This window comes from Talpa occidentalis, unplaced genomic scaffold, assembly GCF_014898055.3.
Source record: "Talpa occidentalis isolate TD23 unplaced genomic scaffold, MPIMG_talOcc4v2.1, whole genome shotgun sequence".
NCBI classification, from domain to species: Eukaryota; Metazoa; Chordata; class Mammalia; order Eulipotyphla; family Talpidae; genus Talpa; species Talpa occidentalis.
The window spans coordinates 28,570,813-28,589,796 of NW_026555331.1; the positions used below are offsets into that span (position 1 = coordinate 28,570,813).

General features: G+C 38.4%; 1 protein-coding gene across 1 annotated transcript in view; it reads right to left on the reverse strand.

Moving 5' to 3' along the window:
• LOC129145383 (regulating synaptic membrane exocytosis protein 2-like) overlaps positions 1-17,962 on the reverse strand; it is a 134,715-nt gene extending 116,753 nt beyond the window's left edge. The window contains exon 1 of the mRNA XM_054692801.1: positions 17,787-17,962. Within this exon, the coding sequence (XP_054548776.1) occupies positions 17,787-17,962 (176 nt within the window). The remainder of the gene's footprint in view (positions 1-17,786) is intronic.
• Positions 17,963-18,984: the final 1,022 nt, after the last annotated feature.

Here is an 18,984-nt window from a genome sequence, read left to right on the forward strand (position 1 = left end):
CAATAACACTGGCATATTCAGGGAGATACTGCAATGCCAGTCACATGCCACAATTTCATAAAAGTATTTCAATGTTTTAATATCTAGTATCTCTACACTGGTGCATAACAGTTTAATATGGGAGGTCACCATGTAACAGCTCTCCCTGAACTTCCCACTGGATCATTCTTGTAAAAAAAAGTCTTTTACAACAGAACCCCACCCACTACCTTCATCTTCACCACGCCATCCTTTTCAGCAATCTTCTATGCACCTTTCAATATAGGAATACCAGCCATTCCCCAAAGTCGGTAAGTTCTATCACAGTCCGTGCTTTGCACCCTACTAGAATACCCTTCTCCTCTCTGCATACTTAATTAACGTTCCCCCCACCCCCCAGCCCTATCTGAATGTTATCTTTGGCTATAAAGCCTTCCCCCTGAATCATCCACAATTACGTACTTATGCCTTTCTTTGTATCACTCAACAACTAGTGCATAATTATTTTAAAGCATTTATCAAGTATTTTAATTATTTATTTACATGACTGTTGTCCACTAGATTGTGAACACCTCAAGGGTAGAGACTGTTCTATTCCTTTGTACTTCCCGGCTGGCATACAACACACTTAAAACTCATTAAAAGACTGAATAAAAATCTAAGCCAAAAACAATCACTATGCTTGATTTTTTTTTAAAATATATCATTTAATTGACCTTATTTTAGTTTTTTTTTTTTTTTTCTTTTCTTTGTGGGACCCTCGCCCGTGGCCAGGGAACGAACCGGCACTGCAGAGGCTGCGGGAAGCCTCGCAGCCCAGCGCTCAACAGCTGTGCCACCAGAGGAGGCCCTATGCTTGATTTCTTAAGATAGAACACTAGACTGGAAATTTTTACATGCAAACTTAAGCCTGTGTAAAATGATACCTACTTCTTCTAAATTATTTTAGAAATTAGAGTTACCATGGTTTTATAGATACAGCAGCATGTAACATCTCCCTGGCCTTTCCACTAGATCATCTCAGGTACTGTATGGTCACTTTTCCCACAACAGGTCATTACCGATATTCTTAAGATCCATAGATAAAGATACAGTATGAATATATACACATATACGGAAATTTTCTATTGCTCATTCAGGTGTTCAAAATCATCGGTTAAATAATAATGGCTTATATATCTTAGTTATACATAATATATAGAAAATTGTTTTTAATTTAATCTGCACTTATTTTCTTATTTTTCTAATATGGAGTAAATATGATTGCTATCATTATCCTCATCAGCAGCATTATCTCATATTAGCTATCCCTACTAGAACATAAAATATTTTGTCAAATAACTTATAATAATAAACAATAATGGCTTATATATATTTTATTTATATATAACATATAGAAAATAACTTTTTAATTTAATTTGCCCTTTTCTTATTTCTCTAATATAGAGTAAATATGAATGCTATCATTATCCTCACCAGTAGCATTATCTTATATTAGCTATCCCTACTAGAACATAAAATATTTTGTCAATTTTTTATTACCAATTAGCAAGAAACTCATTCATGAGAGAATTTCATAATGGATTATTTAATTTTAGTAGCAATAAAAAATAATTTAACATAAATAAATAAATTTAGTTAAGAGGACTGCAGACATTTTTTGAAAATACTTTTAATCAGACATGAATACAATTGTGAATTTTTAAAAACTTTGATTATTAAAGTAAAAGTTTAAGTCACTAGCTGAGCAATATAATAAGGTTTTCAAATTTGGATTCCAGCACTTGATGTTTTCTCTCTTACTCAAACTAAACCTCCTATTTGCATGAAAAAGTTATCACAAAGCAGTGGGGTCAAGCAAATACTTGCAGTACCTTACCACAAAGCAAAAAGGGTTTTACTTTTTTAAATGTCTGTAGGTAAACAAACAAGAAAGCACGATTCCAGAACTTGGAAATTACCAATACTGTATTTTAAATCGATGAACCAAAAAGAATAAAAAGAGAGACTAAATGAATGACACTTTGAACATTATTAATAAATGTACTGACGGCATGTCAGAAGACATAGAAACAATCATCACCAGAACACTACTAGCTAAAGCTTTCATTGCAGATTAATGAATCTATAGCTAGTAATAATATCTGGTTAATAAGTGGCATTACTGCCCCTGAAGAGAAATAATCAAAAAAAATTATTTGTCCTACAAAGAAGTACCCAAAAATGATATACTCAAACTGTTAAATTAAGATATTGAAATAAAATATACAGAAATAATGTACTATATAAATTTTATATAGTAAAAACACAACAGAGCTCATTCTTAAAAATCTAAAATTCAAGTAGTATAGTATTTTATTGCCTGAGCAGTTCTTGAATGCAAAATTTTGCCCTGTGAATAAAAATTATACACTAATATTTTCAATATGAAAAATCTATTCAATCTTAAACTGCTACAATTTCAACTTCTTTTGGTTTTATACAAAGTAATGAATTCAGAATACTACTCTCTGCTATTGCACACCTCAATATATTGTCTATTCAAAGAGAAAATTTTATTTTAAAGTTTATGGGTTAAAAACAAGCATTGACACTGTGAGTGATTGTGAGATATACTGAAAAATAACTACTTCAAAAAATGGCTTACTTAACTGATGATTTTGAATACCTGAATGTACTTAATAAAAAATTTCCATAAACCATATGAAAGTATAATAATGACTGACAACGTTTATAGATTCAAAACAATAGTTCAGGGCCTCCCCGGTGGCGCAGCGGTTGAGCGCTGGGTTGCGAAGCTGCCCGCGGCCTCTGCAGCGCCGGTTCGATCCCCGGCTGCTCCCCGGCCACCAGAGGAGGGTCCCACATGGCGCGCAGACCTCTCCTGCCGCCCGCTGCTCCCCTCAGCAGTGTACTTTGGTCCTTCTGCCTGCTCTGCTCCCCGCTCTGGCTCTGGTGAATTCTCCCACCCTCCCGTGCTTCTGACTGTGCCCAGTGCATGTATAGACAAAACAAACAAACAAATAAATAAATAAAAGCATGCCTCTATTAAAAAAAAAAAAATTATTTAAAAAACAATAGTTCAGTTCCATAAAAATAAGGTTAAAATGATTTGCCAATGATTGTTAAAAATGTAATAAACTGAATCCTAATTAAGATTAGTAGAATATTGCATATGCTTTAAAAGTATCCACATTTTAAAATAATTGATTTTTTTAATTGGATTTGAAATCCATTCACAATACCAGAAGAAATTTAGAATTCACATTTATTAAAGGAAAAGAAAGAATAGTCAAAGAATATTACTGTAACTGAAAAATTTAAAGAGGATAAATTTTCAAAATTCAGCTAATAGTATACAAGAAGTTTTTATCAACCTGAGAAAGAAATGTTATTTCCTGTAAATTGCTACCAATCACTTGTACAGTTTCTTGTCAACAGTGATCAACGAGAATCGGAAGAGATCATCATGAACCTGTCTTCAGTAATTATGTATATCTGTTTCAAAATAAGTGAGTAAACATGATTTTTGATTATGGGTGCCTTTTTGGTGGTATAGTAGGGTAACATGCACCTGAAGAGGGAGGGAATTTGTATTTGAGTCATATACAGTGTTGTAAACCAATGTTACCTTAACCAAAAAGAAAAAATATACATATTAAAAAAAAATACATAAGCTAGCAAAAAAATAAATAAGTTTCTCATTTCAGATGTCAAAAAGATTTTATTTAAAAGTTTTCATAATTCAACATTTATTATTTTCATTTCTTCTGCTTATAATTATAGGAATGTAATACAGAATGTAATTATTTTTTCACAGAGCCCCATACTGATACCCCCATATCTTTTCCAGTTTATCCCAACATAACATATACATATATTATTGTTTTATATGTGTAGCAACATATGTAAGGGTTGGGAAGCACTAGGAGTGTAACTAGTTAAAATATATAGGGGAAAAGACAAGACTGCAAATGGTAAATAAATAGGGACAGATTATGACTGGCCTGTTTGTCAGAGTAAGATTTATATACTTACAAGTCAACCACAGATCTGGAAAAAAATTAAGCTCTGAAGTCCTAAAGTATCCAATATATGTAATAAATTAATTTATCTATTATGCATCTAGAATGGTACTAGTTATATACCTATCCCAGGGCAACATGAGAAGATAATTACTCATCATTTTCTGTGTTCATGGTTCAGAGGAACTACTCCAATTAAATGCTGCATGCAGCTAGTAATAAGGAGGCACGGATATTTTAAACAAAAGAGTAACATGATCAGTTTTCTTATGTGTTAAGTTTTTTCACGCAACAGTACAATTTTTAAATTGCTTTAAATAAAAATTCTAATCATCTGGGATCAATAAAAACCCCAATATTGGTCTATTAAGTGAGCCCACAGGAGTAAAATCTAATTTGCAATTCTTTCCTTTAAATATAATTTTAAAAAGGTTGATATAATGAAAATATCAATTGCCATTACGATTATGATGATTAACATGTGTAGCAATGTATAGTTCACAAGGTACTTTCATTTACATAGTGTCACTTTAATCCTGTGATAAAGATATCACAGGCCCATAATTCCTTAACCATGATTCCAAAATCCAAAAAGCTGTGAATATAAGAATTTTTTTTCCAAGTCTGGGTAAAATTCCTTATCTGAATTAGCATGAGATTATATATTGTCTTTATTTAACCTACTTGTAAATATTCATGTTTCATTTGAGGAAAATATGGTTTTGATTATGGGCTACTGTTCTGCCCCCGGCTAAGAGTTACACAGTATATGATACATGCACCTTTACATTTGTAAAGTCCAACATAACTAAATTCTAAAACACATCTGACACTATGAGTTTCAACTAAAGGATTTTCAATGTGTGTTTTCAATTTCCATTTCCTAGAGTTTGACGATTTAATGTGACTTCTTCAAGATAACATAGTGGACTAGTGAGCTAATCCCTAATCCAGATCTCCAAATCTTATTTTTTTATACCCTATCTAAGACGGACCATAGACAAATAAACGTTTTCTACATAAAAATGTATTTCATATTTCATGTAATATCATGTAGGCATATGCTTACATAAAATTTTTAATGAAAATTAAATTCTATTTATATCTAACTTTCAAAAAAATCCTGCTGCTTAAATTTGTTTTCACAAATTTGTTTCATATAATTAAATTTGTTTCATATAATTAAATACCTTTACTGTCTTAGTTGTGGTCACTGACACAGAAGTTAAGGGTATCATCAATTTTTATGTTGATGGTATTTCTCATTAAAATTCATAAAAACTACAAAGCTAATAAAACAAAATTTTAAAGGAAAATTATAAATATGTTAGGAATTGCAATTTTTCTATCATTTTTACTTACTTGTTTAATAAATTTGACACGTGTTTTAAGCTTGTTTGCAAAATTTTCTAATACCAACCCTGTCAATCTTGTGGCAATTATATTTTCCCGCAAATATTCCTGAATCTCTTTCCCTACATGTTGGGATTGCATTAGGCATAATCACGTAACTTGCTTTGACCAACAAAATGTGAGAAAAATTGTATTAGTATCTATGAGAGGGAACATTAAGAGTCAATCTGTGATTCACCAGTCTTTCTTTTCACCTACTGTCAATGTTCCAGATTGCTTCTCTATCATCCTTGTATCCTAGAATGAGGATCTGAAGACTCCAAATGATCCAGAAAAAAAAAAAAATGACATGAAAAGAAATAAACCTATGTTGCTTTAATCTACTGATATTTGAGAATATCATTAATTGCTATAAATGTATAAATGCATCACCTTCTCAGCTCCAAATCCACCCTCCCTGTCCTGCTTTGTGATCTTGGATTTGGACTCTAACCTTTTTTCCTTCACTGTTGGTACAATGATTATTGTTGTCAGTAGAGGGAGCCCAAGTGACACTAAAGGAAGAAGGGGCTTTGGTCTTGGTGCCTTGTTTTTCTTGCAAAGCTGGGCTGCCAGGAAATTACAGGACACCCAGTGGCACTCACCCTCCTAGGATGTTTCACCAGCACCCCAGAAGGCATCTTTCTAGTAGTTTCAGCAATAATCCAGCAGGCAGTTTCCCAGCAAGTCTCACTGACACCCCCAGTAGGTGACCTCAATGAGATTTGCAAGCATTGCAGCCAGCTTCTCAGCTGGCCCCATCAACACCCCCACAGATGGTTCCTGCTTGCCAGCTCCAGAGTCATGGTCACACTTCCAAAGAGGGCAAAATCTCAGCCTTAGTCAGTGTGTGTGGGGGAGGATGGGTTCTTCCTACTTTGTTGTTCCCTTGGGTACTTGGCCTCAGCTCTCTAAAAGGTGGCTGCTCCCTTCTACAGGTTAGCAGACCTTTATATTAAAATTTCCCTGTTCAAATTACTCTTGAAGTTTCTATCTCCTAACAGTACTGATATCTAGTTCTATCTTATTACAGCTAACTACAAACTGCAACATGAATTTACATTAGTAGTTTCGAAGGACAACCTTGGATTTTGTTTCCACTTTTATTTCATAGCTACATTTAATAATTTATATCCCTAACTTAAAGCAATTTAATTTAAATACTGACAAAATTTAAGTCATTATATATCTTTTCATTAAATCAGACTTCTTGACTAATAATTATAAGAAAGAAAATTATAATACATGGAATAATACACTTATTGATGGGTAAGAAATGACTCTTCAACCAAACAGGCCAAGAGCAACCAAACTTATCAAAAGATTAAATCCAAATCCTTTATGTACTTATACCTAATATAAAGTTTATGCTGAGTTTTAAAAATGAGCAACAGGGCCTCTCCTGGTGGCCCAGCGGTTGAGGGCTGGGCTGCAAGGCTGCCCACAGCCTCTACAGCGCCGGTTCGTTCCCCCACCGCAGGTGACAGTCCCACAAAAAAAAAAAATGAACAACAGATCTTAAAAATACTTCAATTACTCTTCACTATGTTAATCATATGTAAAATTATTTACTGCTTCCTCTATAAAAATAAATGCAATTATTAACTACAATGACTACTTAAAAAGAGGACTTAATCTTAGTGCACAGAGCCCAGACTCCCCAACCCACCAATTCCACCTGATGTTAGACAATTATTTTAGTTCAGGAAAAAAAACAAATAAAAAGTGAAGAAGAGACTGGCAGTAATTTGAGGGAAATAAAGTATTACAAACCCATTGAAAAGGCCATTGTAAATATTACTTCAGAGATATGAATCTGAATTGTCTCTGAATACAAAATGTATTTTTTAAAAAATAAGAGTAGCAAATATCTACTTTATAAAGACCATATATACAGATGTCCACTAAATCTAGCTACGCTCACTACAGAAGTGTTGGGCAAATGATAACCCTGCCCTGCAGAGATGTTTGTGTTCCGCTCCCAAGAAACATATAAATATGTACACTTACATGGCAAAAGGGATTTCACAGCTATGATTACCATGGAAAGATTATTCTGTTAATATCTGGATGGGCCCAATCTAATCACATGAGTCCTTACAAAAGAAAAATCTTTCCCAAAGATTTTGAATAGAGAGGGCCTCCCTGGTGGCGCAGCGCTTGAGCGCTGGGTTGCGAAGCTGCCAGCAGCCTCTGAGGTGCCGGTTCGATCCCGGGCTGCTCCCCGGCCACCAGAGGAGGGTCCCACATGACGGGCAGACCTCTCCTGCCTCCTGCCTCCCGCTGTTCCCTTCAGCAGTGTACTTCGGTCCTTCTGCCTGCTCTGCTCCCCGCTCTGGCTCTGGTGAATTTTCTCACCCTCCCGCACTTCTGACTGTACCCAGTGCTTGTATAAATAAATAAATAAATCTTTGGGGGGGGGGGAAGATTTTAAAAAAAAATAAAAATTAAAAAATAAAAGATTTTGAATAGAGAGAAATGGAAGACAAGAGAACGTTCAAAGATAGATGGCAGGGGCCTCCCTGGTGGCGCAAGGGGTTAAGACGCAACCTATGAAGCTATCTGCAGCCACTGCAGCAAGAGTTCGATCCCCGGCCAGGGACTTACCCACATGGCGCAGCAGACTTCTCTTGTCTTCCCACTGCTCCCCTCAGCAGTGTATTTCAGTCAGTCTGCCTGTTCTGCTCCCCACTCTGACTCTGGTGAATCCTGTCACACACACACTCCCACACCTTTGGCCGGTACCCCAGTTCTTGTATGCATAAATAAATAAATCTTAAAAAAAAAAAAAAGATAGATGGCATCATGCAAAGGATTCAATCCCCCCATGAAAGTTCTAAGAAGCACAAAATACTGTAGAGAGGCCGAGGTGAGGAGATAAGTACAGTACTCAGCTGACAGTCCAAAGAAATAGAGATCTCAGGTCTTTAAAGCTCATGGAATTGTGTCAACAATCAAATGAGCAAGCAAATATCCTCCCTTCTGGCTTCCAGAAAGGAACTCAGACAGTTCCTTCAATTTTAGTTTAGTGAGACCCATGTTAGACTTCTGACTTATTGAACCATGAGATAATGTGTGTTGTTTTAAGCCACTGTTAGTAGTAAAAAAGTAATACTAGGAATATTACTTATAACCTTGGAAGATTTAGATCTTTTTTTTAAAAGTAGCACTATCTTTTCAAAGGGTATTAAAAAACTGGGGGTTCATAACAGGGCCTATTGATGATAAACTGGATTGATATTCTCTGTAATTTTTAGTGCTTTCCACTCTTCCTAGCTAATATATTTCGTTAACAAGCACTTATATGATATTTATTACGTTGTAGGAACTCTTCTAAAGACTTTACAACTGTTAACTGATTCACCTTCATAACAACTGCTAAAGTATTTTACAGATAAACACACTAAGATAAACAACTACAAACAACAGAGCCATATTCCAAACCTAAGTTCATCCAATTTGAGCACGAGGCTGTTCATAGCAATATGCTGGAAGGGGAATGGATTTTAAAGTTAGAAAAAGCTAAGTACAAATCTGTGTTCTGCTACTCATTCATAATACAGCTTTGTTACCTGAATCCTAGCATACAGCAGATACTGAACAAATGTTAGTTTCCTGCAGAAATATTCAAATTCAAACAAAACCCTATGTGAAACTGGCTTAAGATAAAAACTGAATACTAGCTGCATGCACCTGAATGTCAACTTCTTTCCTCCAGTTCCACATGCTCTTCTCTGATCCAAGCTAAGATGAACTATAGTACCACAACAAAGCAGTCTCCAGGGATACTCTAAGCGCTCATTATTATAGCAACAAAATGGAGTGGAATTTTACTATAAGAACATTACTAGGAAAGTGTGTAAAGGAAAAAAATTTCAAAGATCTTAAACATGAGGTCTAGATAGAGCAAAGGCTATTTGATTTAAGGTAATCTTAGCCACAGATTACTTCAATTGAAAGTTTATTCCATATACCTTCTGGTTAGTTTTTTGGGTTCAACATCAGTTTTTTGTTACCTTGTTCTTGTTAACATACTTCCAGAACCATCACTGCCCATAAGCTAACATTCTTTTTATTCTTTACCACCTAGAAATTAAATTCATCACCTCTTGATGTTGAGTTTGGATTTTTACAGATGGTTTGTCCTCAAAGCTGCATAGCCTCTGTATTAAGTGGCCATTTAAATGTCCATACTCAAGTTCCCTTGATTTTAAATTTGTTTCTTTCTTAAAGCATACCTACCAGATGATCCATTTCTACACATTCTTTCTGAAGATCCATTTAGCTTCTTACCCTGCAATGCCACCAATATTATTACCCAGGAAATATTTCATTGGCGGCAGCATCTAAAATGCTAACAACTACTATGTCCAACAGAAAAATACTGCACATGGTAGCAAAAAATAGTGTCTACCGCCAGCAAAAGGTGATTTAATATCACATATCCTTGAACAAATGTTTATTGGATGAAAAGCTTTTAAATAGAAAAGTAATATTAAATATACTAGTTCTCACTGATATTATTTTTTACTTACTGCTTCTTAGTTTAACTAATACCTTTTTTATTAATTAATGGACATTAATATCTCAAATGAGAGATGGAACAATGAAACTTTGCAAATGTGACCACTAAATCCTAGAGATCAGTGGCAGAAGGCCTTAGTAATTGTACGTTATTATGCAATATTTCAATTGTGGTTTATCATGTTTCTTACAGTGAATTCCTTAAAGGTTACCTGATAATGGTTTCAAGTGTTTTACCATTTAGAGATTTCATTAGATGACTATAAAATACAAAAGTATTTCCAGTCGCTAGTAACTCTAATATCTACAGAGGAAACTGGTAGAGATTTTGAAGGATAAACTATTTGATATCTTCAAACAATATCAAAGACAAGAAACTATTCATTAGATTAGTCTGACACTTTACTAAGGCCTTTTACCACTTACTATGGTTATAAGGTACTAAAAACATCTTTACAGTAATTTTTCATGACACTTAGATGTTCATATGAATATGGTTGGCCTTATATTGTCTGTCCCTGGGGGGCATGATTTATTTTAAAAAACAGAATTATTTCCATTCAAAGAATTGTACATTCTTTATCATTTAGCTGTGTTAAATGCACTAGAAATTTATTAATGCTTTGAAAATAAACATTTTTAAGCAAAATATTCCTTAATTTCCAATATTCCTTAAAATAAAAATATCTCATAATACTCTTCTGTTTTTTAATCAAAACAGATATGTTCTTTGTCCAAAGGAAAGATGAATTACAATCATACACAGATACTATAAGTTTGATTCCAGTAAATTAAGCAAAAATGAGAAATATTTTTAAGTTACATTTGATTTCAAAACTAAAGTTACTACTACCTAAGCAAACCCTTTTCTTTTAGATTATTGAATTTTACCTTGAAAGCAAACACTTCCTGAAAGAACAAAGTATTTCCTTCCCAATGTTTAATCTATGCACCCAACTAATATTTTTAATTATACTATGTGTAAGGCATTAGGTTAAATCAGAAGCTGAGGCTGCCAACAGTGAACAAGACAGACATGGTTGTTTACTCTCTGGGAATTTATAATCCAGCAAGGTAAACAGAGTATATACAAATAAAGAAATCATTGTAAAATTGTCGAGTATAATTAGGGAAATACTAAAGATGCTGGGATAAATAATAAGGGAAAGAACCTGCTTAAGAAAGCATTGTTTAGAAAGAGCTCTCTCGAGGGTGGCAATTTGAAGCAAAGGCCAGAAGAATGAGAAAGAGACAATCATACAAAGATTATGTGTATTTGGGGGACAATGGAAGAGAGATGAGTGTTCTAAGCTTTCATAATCATGCTTCAGAATTAGATTAAGCTGATAAGAATCTCCAGATTCTCAAATACAATAGGAATATGACAAATAAATAAATATACATGTTGATGTGTTAGTAAAGTAAAAATTGAGCGATTCCAGGCAAACCTAAGGATAATCAAGAGTAATGTCCATAAATTATTTCCCTCAAATTCACCTATTACAGTCAATATCTTGCCAGTAACCAATAACTTGGTATTACTGTTGAACCTTATCACACTCCCTATTTTTAAGTTACTTTTTATTGAAGTAACATTTCATTATAACATTGTATAAGTTTTGGTCAGCATCATTAAAAATCAGCATTTGTATGTTTACTACTTCGCTTCCTAAGAATGGGTTTTGCTGAGGAAACTGCTTCCAATTCATCACCTTACCACTCCTCATCCCTAATATTCTAGAAAAAATAATAAAGTCACTTAAAAGTCCTCAAGGCGTATTTGACTTTACAGTAGACCAAAAAAAAAAAATCTCAATTAAAAAAAAAAGTGAAAGATTTCACCTAGGAATGCTATAATAGTAAGATTCAGAAACTGCTATCTATAATCAGTTAACAACAACTATTTTTTTACACACCTATTTGTGCCAGAACTCTTAAATAGTCTATATTGATCATAATTCTCCTTCAAGGTGAGTGTTATTATTCAAATAAGACAAAATAAGAGACATGGGCTCAGATATTTTTACAATTTAAGAAGTTCTTAATTAGGGCCTCCCCTGGTGGCACAGCGGTTGAGCATTGGGCTGCGAAGCTGCCAGCAGGCTCTGCAGCACCAGTTAGGTCCCAGGCCGCCAGCGAGGGTCCCACATGGCGCGACAGACCTCTCCTGCTGCACCCACTGCTCACCTCAGCAGTATATTTCGTCGGTCTGCCTGTTCTGTTCCCCACTCTGGCTCTGGTGAATTCTCACCCCCCCCCCACCGCCCCCAGGCTTCTGACTGTACCCAGTGCTTGTATAAATAAATAAATAAATCTTTAAAAAAAAAAAGAAAAGTTCTTAATTAGTAAAGAAAGATTTCAAGTCAAAATCCATCTGATCCATCATATTTGTCTCCACTACCTCGCTCTTCATCACATAATATAATCAATTCTTTATCAAAAAGTATAATAAACTAGAAGGTATTATTCAATTGTCCTAGTTTCTTTAAAATATAGAACATATACTGATATAAGGAATTCATTAGGTACCTTCTCATAGATGCCAATGAACTTTCTAGAATGTATTTTCAATATTTTAAAGCCACATGTTTTCAATTTTTGGCAAACGCCAGGGTTATTTATATACAGGGTAATCTTATTTAAGTCTTCATGATTAAAATGCATCAGTTAGTGCCATTTCATATTCTTAAATTTTCATTTAGCTATAAGAAAATACAGGAGGTTTTTCTTTTTATGTTAGAATGAGGATGATCATTCTAAGTATATTACAAGCCCTAAAGTCATAAAACAAAAAGTAATAAATTTAATTATACTTTTTAAAAATCCTGAACAGAAAATAAAGGCATAAACAAGTTCATAAATCAAATGACATATAAAGATTCTACAAATCACTAAAATTTACCAACAGAAGAAATACAAAAGGCTCTAAACAAATCTAAGAACAGGCAGATCTACTGAAATACACTGCTGAAGGGAGCAGTGGGAAAAACAGGAGAGGTCTGCTGCACCATGTGGGTTAGCTCTCTGTGCAATGTGGATTAACTCTCTGTCCTGGGATGGAACTCAAACTGAAGATAGCTTGTTAGCACTGAGACTCAATCCCTGTGCCACCAGGGAGGCCCCACAGTATTATTTCTAATGACAAAATAATGAGAATGAACTGACCAACCCAAAATTATGGTACTAATTAAAGAAATTATAGAATACTCATAAATACTCATATTCATAGGATATTACACAGTCACAAAAATGAATGAAGCACCTATACTATACATTCTACACATTAATCAATGTGGGGCTGATCTCCTAAAAAATAAACTTTAAGGTCATATTTATTTTTCACATTTATACACATATCTCCATTCAAGTATGTGCACACACATATACACATATACTCATGCAACATTTGATATACATGCATGTCTACTCTTATGTATAGAATATTTCTAGAAGAGTACAAGGTATACTGGTAATAGTAGTTGTCTCAAGGTATGAAAAATAGGTAGCTAAGAAATTTTGGACATATGTATATTAGCTATCAAATAAAAAAGTTCATAAATTGACTTTGGAAAGCACTTTTAATACTGAATGATTTTTCAAAAAGTTAAAACAACTCACCAATAAATATAAGCTAAGCTGCCACCTCAATTTATCGTGGAAAGTTTTATTTGTTTTCCTTTATTTGGCAAAGTATCCCTTTGACATTAATAGAAAATCTAAACCAAGAATGAAAAATTAATTTATACATCAAGAAACACATAATTTCTAATTTTCTATAAAGCACCTCATCTGAAAAACTGTGATAGGCACATAGTAGAAACTCAATAAATACTTACTGATCTCAGTGGGGTTTGCTTTCCTCAGACATTTTTTCATAATACCACACCCAAAAAAAAGTAACCCACTGGAAAAAACAAACTTTTAATAAATTATGCTATACCTTCAAAAAAATTATTCTCCATTTTCTCAGCAAAACTGGGAAGCTACCTCATTAACATTTCCACAAGCCAAACCTACATTATTTGTTAAGTACCTACTATGTGCAGACACTAAGGATGTTACAAAACAAATTCCAAAGAAGGGTACATTTTTATTCTTACCCTCAAGAAGCTTAAAGTCTTACAAGTAGGCTTAAAAAAATCAGTAAAAAGACATCATATATTTTACTGGTAGACTGATTTAGCTAAACCAAATCTGTTAAAAAAAAAATTCATGTAATGATTTTTTAAAAAGTAATTACTGACCATATATATTGAAATATAAAAATACTTCCAAATTCCTACTACTTCCCTCACATGTAAAATGCTGTTACTTGATGGTGACAGAAGACTTTCTGAATATGTAAATGTTCAGCCAGGCTCTGAAGAAATTACTAATAACTATTACTAATAACTTATTCAGGCTCCTAAGCAGAGAGATTGCCATAGTGGTCTCAAACTGTCCTGATCACTAATCTCTCATTAAAAATAGCTCAGGCTTGTACCTCATAATATATGATATTTATTTGTAAATTATATGTACCACAATATTTCAATCTATATAGTAAATATTAGTAAACTTTAATTTCTTTCTTTGTTAAATAAAAATAGAAATGTAAATATGTATTTTAATATCTTCTCCCTGTACTCCAATATATCATCTTGTGATGCCCTTGGGTATGCATGCCCTGCTTTTTATGAATACTTAATATGAATATGCAAGTCACAAATCATACAAAGATATTTTCATCCAATAGTTTCAATTTTTTCACATATCAAACTTATTTTTTAAATGTCTGTTGAAAGGCAGCAGGCATGAATTTGAATTTCAACTTATTTCTCTTTGCCCTGACCTCTCAGAATAGATATTAACAGGCAATTAAATGGATATCACTAAATAGAAACAAAGGATAACATAGTGAGGGCCAAACAAATGGCCCCTAAAAGTTAATGAAAATAGTAGTCATTGAAGAATATTAATGTTGTCTTATATATTACAGTTGTAACTTAATACCCAATATTGATAAATTACTTAATAAATTGTCAAATTCTTCAAAAACAATTCATCTCTCATTATTATAATTCTAGTATAAAGTCTATTACTTTCCTTGCCAACTCTTATTTTATTTCAAAAGCTAAAGCATTTTTTAAAAAAATATTTAAATTTATATTTCAAACACATGAAGCTTCAACCTCCAAATAACTTCTTATTGAAATGAACATAAAAATAATTTTGAAATTATTTTGAGGTATGACCCCTTCCAAAACTAAGGTAGAAATGCAAGTAGATATTTAAAAATATATATAAATAGGTTTTTCATCAATGTAATTTCATAGACTATATGAATGTATGCTTAGAGAATGCCTATTTCTATCTAAACTATGCAAATATGAATGCACAAACATTGTATGTATTTACAGAGACAATACATATACATGAAGCTACCAGGAAACCCCTTTCACATTTTGCTAACATAATGTACTACTCATTTTAAATAATCCTTCATCCGGTACTCAAAAATTCATTTGAATTTTTATATAATAGAACACTAGCACTCTAGTGAATTAGTCATATATACTATTATTTGTCATGCTATAAAGAAATAAAAATATATCCTACATTTAAATATGTCAAAGAAACAAAACTATTTTATTTGAACGTCATTTGGCAATAGTGATTTTACAGAATTATAATAAAAAGTATAAAACCATGTATCTAAATAATGTAAGCCATCAAAAGCAAGGCATTGCTAGTATATATAGTGAAAAGTTAAGCAAAGTTAGGAGTATGCTCAGAAAGCTTTTTAAAATAATGCATTACTAAAAAGTCTTTACTAAGAATGAAATCTGGCTATTTTGGACATCAGTGAAACCTGAGCACATTCTGCTAAATAAACAAGCCAGGGAGAAGGATAAATACCTTATGATTTCACTTATCTGTGGAATCTAAAAAAAAACAAACAATCCAAAGCTCACAGACACAGAGAACAGAGTGGTGGCTGGCAGAGGTGGGGGTGGAGGAGAGAATAAAACAGGTGAAGGGGGTCAAAGAGTCCCAACTTCCACTTATAAAATAAGTCGTCACAGGAATATAATGCACAACATGATAACTATAGCTAATAATACTGCATTGCATATTTGAAAGTCATTAAAGTAGATCCTAAAAGTTCTCATCACAAGAGAAAAATGTAACTATGTATGATGACAGATGTTAACTAGATGTATTGTCAGGATCATTTTGCAATATATTTAAATACTAAGTCATTATATTGTACACCTGAAACTAGTATCACGTCAAGTATACGTCAATAAAAAGTAAATGCTTTGTTACTTCATTAGTTGAAATGAGCTACTTAAATCTCTTACTTTTTTTTTTCATTTCCGAAGCCTACTAATAAATCGCATTGCCAAACAAGTATTGAAACCCACAAATTGCTTTGAAGAAGCAATTCTTCTTAATTTCAGTTAATACGCCAGGAATTCATTTGCTTACTCTTTCAGTATTTGGGGGGAAACAGTTCTTTTCTCGAACATCTCTAGATATGTGATGTTTGTTATCACAAATTATTTAAAGTAATATTTTTCATTAAAATGTGAACACACATGTAGGGACAGTATTGTGTCTTTATATAGGTGCATTAAAGAACACTGACTCAACAACCTGCTTTTAAATTTCACACAATTAGAGATCAGCATGTTAGTTCCTTCATCCACAAATGCTATGCTTACAAATGTGTGTTTCTGTGGAGAACATGGGAAAGTGTATTTGCTAGCACGCAAGAGGGTGCAGTACCCTCCTAGTGACTGATTCCAGCGAAGAGAAAAAAGTTGGAAAAGCATAAAAGGCTATTCGTCTTGTGCAAAATCTCTTTCACAGAGTAACCGAGAAGTCAAATAACTGGAAAGCATTTAAAAGCAAACTTATACAAATAAACCACCACACTGACAGGGAGTTTCAGCGCGCCAGAGAGCCCGCCTGGACAGTTCCCTGGTGCTGAAGTTGCCGGGCCGCGAACCCCTCGCCTGGGGGCCGCTGCCACCCTCCCTGGGCCACCCCGGGCCGCCTCGACTGGGAACGCGCACAGTGCAACTTCGCCAGGTAGGAAGCGTCCCAAACTGCAGTCATGGCAGGAACGGGAGTCTCTTCAGAGTCTCCTCAGGATTAGACAGATTTACCAGCGGCAAACAGGAAGAGCAGCCGAGTGCAGGGTGTCAGCGCCCGCCGAGGGGGAGGGGCTGGAAGATGGCGGCGGCCGCACACCCACCCGACGCGCTAGGGCTTAGGCCCCTCGCCCGAAGCGCCGCGCCCCCGCCCGTGGCGACCGCGGCCAGCCCTGGTCTTCTCCGCGCTGGGAGCGGACGCGCCCTGCGGAGGCGCGGGACGAGGGGCGCCCAGGGGCGCCCCCAGCGCGCGGCCGGCGCGCCCTCCCCGGGTCCCGGCCGGGGAGCACCTGTGCACGGCCATATTGGATTCCCTGCCCCAGCCACGGCCTCCGCGCGGGGGCGACGCGGAAGGAGAAGGGGCGCGCGGAGCCCGGTGCAGCCCGGTGCAGCCCCCCCAGCCCCGCCGCGGCCCGGCGCCGAAGCGGCCCGCGGAGGAAGCCGGAAGGGCGGCCGGGGCGACGGCCTCGCCCCGGGGCTCGCCGCCCTCGCCCCCCGGCCTGGGCGCCCCGCGTCCGGACACACACCCCCGCGCTCGGACACCCGGAGAGCGGCGCCGGCGGCGGGCGCCCGCCGCAGCCCTCGTGGCCCGGGCGCCGCCGGCGGGAGAGCGGCGGGCGGGCGGCGGGCGGCGGTCCCGGGCGCGCGGGCGGCCGCAGAGGAGCGGCCGAGGGGGCGGAGGGCAGGCAGGAGGGAGGGAGGCGGGAAGATGGAGCCGGGTCCTTACTTGAGCACCGACTGCTCCTTCTCCTCTTCTTTCTTCTGCCGGTCCATGACGGCCAGGATGATCTTCCTCTCCTCCTCCGTGAGGTGGCTGAGGTCGGGCATCTCGGGCTGCAGCGGCGGCTGAGACGCCGCCGGGGTGGGAGCCGGGCGGCCCCGCGGCCCGACAGGAGCCGACATGTTTGGCGGAGCCGAAGCACCTCAGGCGAGCAGGGAGGCGGCTCCACGGGCGGCTGGGGCAGCCTCCGGCGCTGGGACAAATGCATACAAATCAATGGCCTTCAATCCGCGGCGACGGCCCCCCTCCCCCAGGAAAGCAGGAGGGGGGAGGGGAGGGCGCGGGCGGCGGGGAGCCCGAGGGGTGCGCTCCCGGATCGGCGTCTCCCTCCCGGGGCGCAGGCTGGCTCGCGCGCGGGGTCGGAGAAAGGCGCGCGAGGCCCGGCCGGACGCGGCGCGCGGCGCGGCGGGGCGGGCGCTGGAGTAAGCGGCGGGCACGGCTGAGGGTGGGGTGACTGGAGGGAGCGGGCGGGAGGGCGGCGCGCGGGCCGAGGCGCGAGTGTGTCCGGCCGCGGCGGGGGCCGGGGGTGCGCGCGCCGCCCCGGAGGGGCGAGGGGTGGCCGCGCGCCGGCCCCCGGGGGAGTCGGGGGAACTCGCCGCGAGCGCCGGGAGGCGGCGTCCCGCGAGCCCGAGGGGCGCCGGAGCGGGCGCGGAGTCGCTGGCGAGGGCGCAGGAGCCGATTTCTCCGAGCGGCGGCTCGGCCGTCCCGCCGGCTCGCGCGTCGCAGGGCTCCGGCGCGGGGCGGGGGGTCCCCTCCAGGAAAGGAAGGGAGACGGTCGTGGGGCGCGCGACGGCCGCCGGCGACCCCTCCGAGCTACCGCGGAGACGCGCAAGCCGAGCAGGGAGGACGGGGGCGAGCGGCGGGGAGTCCCGGGGTCAGGGCCGCCGGACTGGCAGCGCCCGGGCGCGGGCCGGCTCCGACGCGCAGCAGGGACGGGCGCCGCGCGCCCCTCATCGCACGCCCGCCGGGGTCCCCCAGCCGCCGCCGCCCTTTGGGTGCGCGGAGTCCGCGCGGAGGGCCTGCTCCCTGCGCCGCCGTCGCCGCCTCTCGCTGCTGCCGCCCGCGCCTCCTCCGCCCCGCCGCCTCCCGGGCTCCTCCCGCGGGGGCCGCGTCACCTCGCGGCCGCCCCAGCCCGGGCACGGCG